The sequence below is a fragment of the Chenopodium album genome, chromosome 27 (assembly GCF_948465745.1).
Source record: "Chenopodium album chromosome 27, dcCheAlbu1.1, whole genome shotgun sequence".
In the NCBI taxonomy this organism is placed as follows: domain Eukaryota; kingdom Viridiplantae; phylum Streptophyta; class Magnoliopsida; order Caryophyllales; family Amaranthaceae; genus Chenopodium; species Chenopodium album.
In genome coordinates, this window is record NC_137860.1 from 23,386,020 (window position 1) to 23,389,811 (window position 3,792).

Below are 3,792 nucleotides of genomic sequence, written 5' to 3' on the forward strand. Positions count from 1 at the left end.
TTTCACTACTAGAAATCGATCAAATTACAATAGTTTTTATCTCTTGTTTTTCGGCCTTTTTAGGATTTGGACGAGATTAAGGGAAAATCGTGGAAATAGAGGTGAAAAGGGAAGGGAGTAGTGAGTTAAGGGAAAATAGTGGATCGGAAATAGAGGTGAAAAGGGGAGGAAAATCAAATAAGTGGGCCCCACAATTGAAAATTTTATCAGACTTCGTCAATAGGTATTAAAATTCAAAGATTGTTATATACATTCTGGTGCACAATGCACCCAAGACATATTTGCTTATTTTGATGATTTAATGATTATGGTTATTGCTCATTAAATCATCAAATGAGCAAAAAATAACTTAATTTAACGGGTATCAATTTACAATAATATGAAGAAAATTATAATAGAAGAGTGGTTAAATCTAAAATAGGTGTTTTGACAATTGATAAAAGAGAAAAGGAAAATTCCTAAATAATAATCCCAATTTTCTCCATTTTCTTTTAATAATCCTAACTTTGGATAATTCTAGAATAATCCCTGGGGGTTGTTTGCTTTCTTCATTCCCTAACCGGTCAACAAAGGTCAATGACCTTTTCAGGTTACTTGACACGTGTCAAGTCCTGATTAGTCCAAAAAATTAAAAAAAAACAAAACCAAAAATCACATAACACCAACAACCTCCCCTTCCCCCACCGTCCCACCCTAACCTCCACCCCACTGCCCAGCCTACCACCCTCTCTCGGTCGGCCAACCTTCGCGCTTCCCCTTGACCAAGCCGCCCAGCCTGCCGCTTGTTTCCTTTCCCCTTCCGTTTGCTAATATGTTCAGAGTAAACTTGAAGGATTTCGATGCCTTCTTCAATGGAGGAAGCAATAGTAGAAAAATCAGGGGCAGAAGAAGTGATGGCGTTGCTACCGAAGCAATTGCGGTTGCTAGGTGCGGTTATTAAGGCAAAGGTTGCTACAGTGCCGCGGGATTGCTGTGGTTGATTGTGGGTGGCTGGAGGTTGAGGGAATGCGAGGCAAAGGTCAAGTTTTATTTGATTGTTGCGAGGTGAGGGTGGTGCGGTTGTGGTTGCGTTAATGTACGGAGTGCTGGTGTTTAATTTTGTGATTTTTGGTGGATGAGGTGAGACTGTGAGAGGATGGAGCAGCTAGGCGGTGGTGATTTGGTGGCTGTGCGGGCTGGTCTTTTTTGGTGCGTTGGAGTGAAGGGAGCAGTGGGTTTTCCGGTGCGGGAGGGGATTAGGGTGGATGGGGTTCCGGTGAGCAGTGGAGTGGTGTTGGGTTTCTGAATTTTTTTATTTAATTTTTTGGCTAATTAGCTCTTGACATGTTGGATTTATTATTAAAAAAAAAAGTTAACCTTTTCAACAGGTAACCGGTAAATGGGATTGAAGAAAGCAAACAACCCCCAAAGTTAGAATTATTCTGAAATAATCCAAAGTTGGGATTATTAAAAGAAAATGGAGCAAAGTTGGGATTATTATTTACAAATTTTCCAAGAGAAAATACAAGTTTATCTTCGTGATAAACAAAAAAAGTTTATCTAGTTACATTAATATAAATAAGTCAACAACTTTTATTAATGCAAGTCTCACAAATGTTGATTTATTTACGAAAATGTCATGCTGACTGAGATGTTTTGTGGATTTATTTACGAAAATATCACTAGATTTATGATTTTTTATTATTACGAAGATAATTAAAGCCCCCTCGTGATTAAATACTCCCTCCGTCCCTAAATTACATTCCTCTTTGGAAATTTACACGGGAATTAAGGAGGGAAAAATAAGACAAATAGCAATAATTAGACAATGCAATGGGAAGTAAAAAGATAGGTTAGTTATTACTCATGATATGTCATCAATCCTTTGCAAAAAAAAGGACCAATCACATGCTCCTAATTGAAAATTTTTAACCAATCATATTCATAGTAATTTGGCACAAGGATTATGAGTGAGATTAGGTAAGGATGAGTGAGAAAACATTAAATATAAAACAGAAAAAGAGAGTTGAATTACTAAAAAAAAACTTACCAAAAATAGAAAGGAGGAATGTAATTTTGGAATACCAAAAATAGAAAGGAGGAATGTAATTTAGGGATGGAGGGAGTACGAAATTTTACAATTTTATCAATAGAAAATAAAATCATTTAATTAAATTGTGACACTTAAATAAAAATGGTGGAAGGTATCTCAATAGTTGATAGGACCTTTTTGCTAACGAAACGCGTACATAGTCAAATCAATAGTCACAATGCACACTTCATAGTCAAGTCGATATTACACACAGTGTCACAATAACTTTATAACTTGAGATATTATTCGAACCAATAGCTAATGTTCCCCGCTACATTATTTTGAATATTGAAAAAAAATCCACAAGTCTAATTCGCAAATACGAGTACATTTGAACAAACAATTAAAATAAAAAAGAATTACTACTCACAAAACCTTATCCTTATCTCCTACCATAGTCAATTGTTTTTTCTTGTTATAATTCTTAGAATGAAAATCAATAAACAAGTACAAAAGAGAAGCATTAAACGCAGCGTTGAAGCACCAACCCAAAATCCCAGAACAAGGATATCTCGTAAAATGAACAAACAACATTACCCCAGAAACCAAAAAACTAAACACAAACTGTACAATCTGACAATTGGTGACCAATCTCTTCCATGACGGACGAATCCCAACCGTACACATCAGATAATACCCATACATCACAGTATGCACACTCGCATTCGTCACCAACGCAACCGGAAACAACGACTGAGATGTTTCAAGCCAAATGTAGCACATAATCAGGACCGTTGAATGGTGGTACACGTGGAGGAACGACAACCGTCCAATACTCCCACTAAGAATAATCAAAAGGGTGTCAATAAACTCAACGATTTTAGAGAGGTAGAAGATGTAACCCCAGAAGAAGACAGGTCCACGTGGCGGGGTTTGATTGGCGGGGAAGCAAAAGATCCAGTGTGTCGAGGGCATTTGAGAAAAGGTGGAGAGCGAACATCCAACGGCCATGATTAGAGATAGGAGGAGGATGATGAGGTTGTGGACGGCGGAGATGAAGCGAATGAAAGGAGGTGGGAGAGGAGAGAGAGAGGAGTGAGAAAGGAGGAAAGTGAGAGAAAGGTAAGTGAGGATTGTGAGAATGAGGAATTGAAGTGAGGAGAAATGTGTAATTTCAGGGTTCCATTCGAAATTGGTTATGATTGGATGATGAACTAGATAGTATTTGATAGATGAAATCAACATTTTTGTGAAATTGTTGGGGGAGAATGTTTATGATTGTGAAAGATTGAAATGAAATGAGTTGGGGTTTGATGAATTGGTGTTTTTATGAGAATGGAGTGAGGATGATGATAGTGGTTGATGTGGACCATTGACGACCATGTTTCTTATTTTATTTTATTTTATTTTTTTATTTTTTTTAATTTTTTATTTAGTACTCCCTAGTCCCTACGTTTTTAAAGCTCCACTTTCCATTTGCGGCCCTTTAAAAAATGCTTCATTTTCTTATTTAGAAATCGTTTACAATATTTAATTAATTTCTCTCACTTAGACCATTTCCAATGGTGAGAATTGAGTGAGTTTTTTTAGGAGACAGAGAGTATTTTTTTTTTTTGGAAAGGATACCAATAAGTTGTATCTAAACTTAGCAACTCCAAAAGAAAGTTGTTAAGTTTGATTACTCAACTTTGAGTCTCTTTTGACAAAAAGTGTGGGCCCTTATCAATATTATTGTTTCAGGTGTGGATTCAGGGGTTCTGCTTGCACAAGCTGGAACCGTT

At 36.7% G+C, this 3,792-nt stretch overlaps 1 protein-coding gene across 1 annotated transcript; it reads right to left on the reverse strand.

Annotated features, from left to right (window-relative positions):
- Positions 1-2,340: 2,340 nt before the first annotated feature.
- On the reverse strand, positions 2,341-3,269 carry LOC145621103 (fatty acid elongase 3-like). The gene has a single exon (XM_081675836.1). It carries the CDS (start codon positions 3,254-3,256, stop codon positions 2,438-2,440), a length of 819 nt encoding a protein of 272 aa, XP_081531962.1. The 5' UTR covers positions 3,257-3,269; the 3' UTR covers positions 2,341-2,437.
- Between the last annotated feature and the right edge of the window lie 523 nt (positions 3,270-3,792).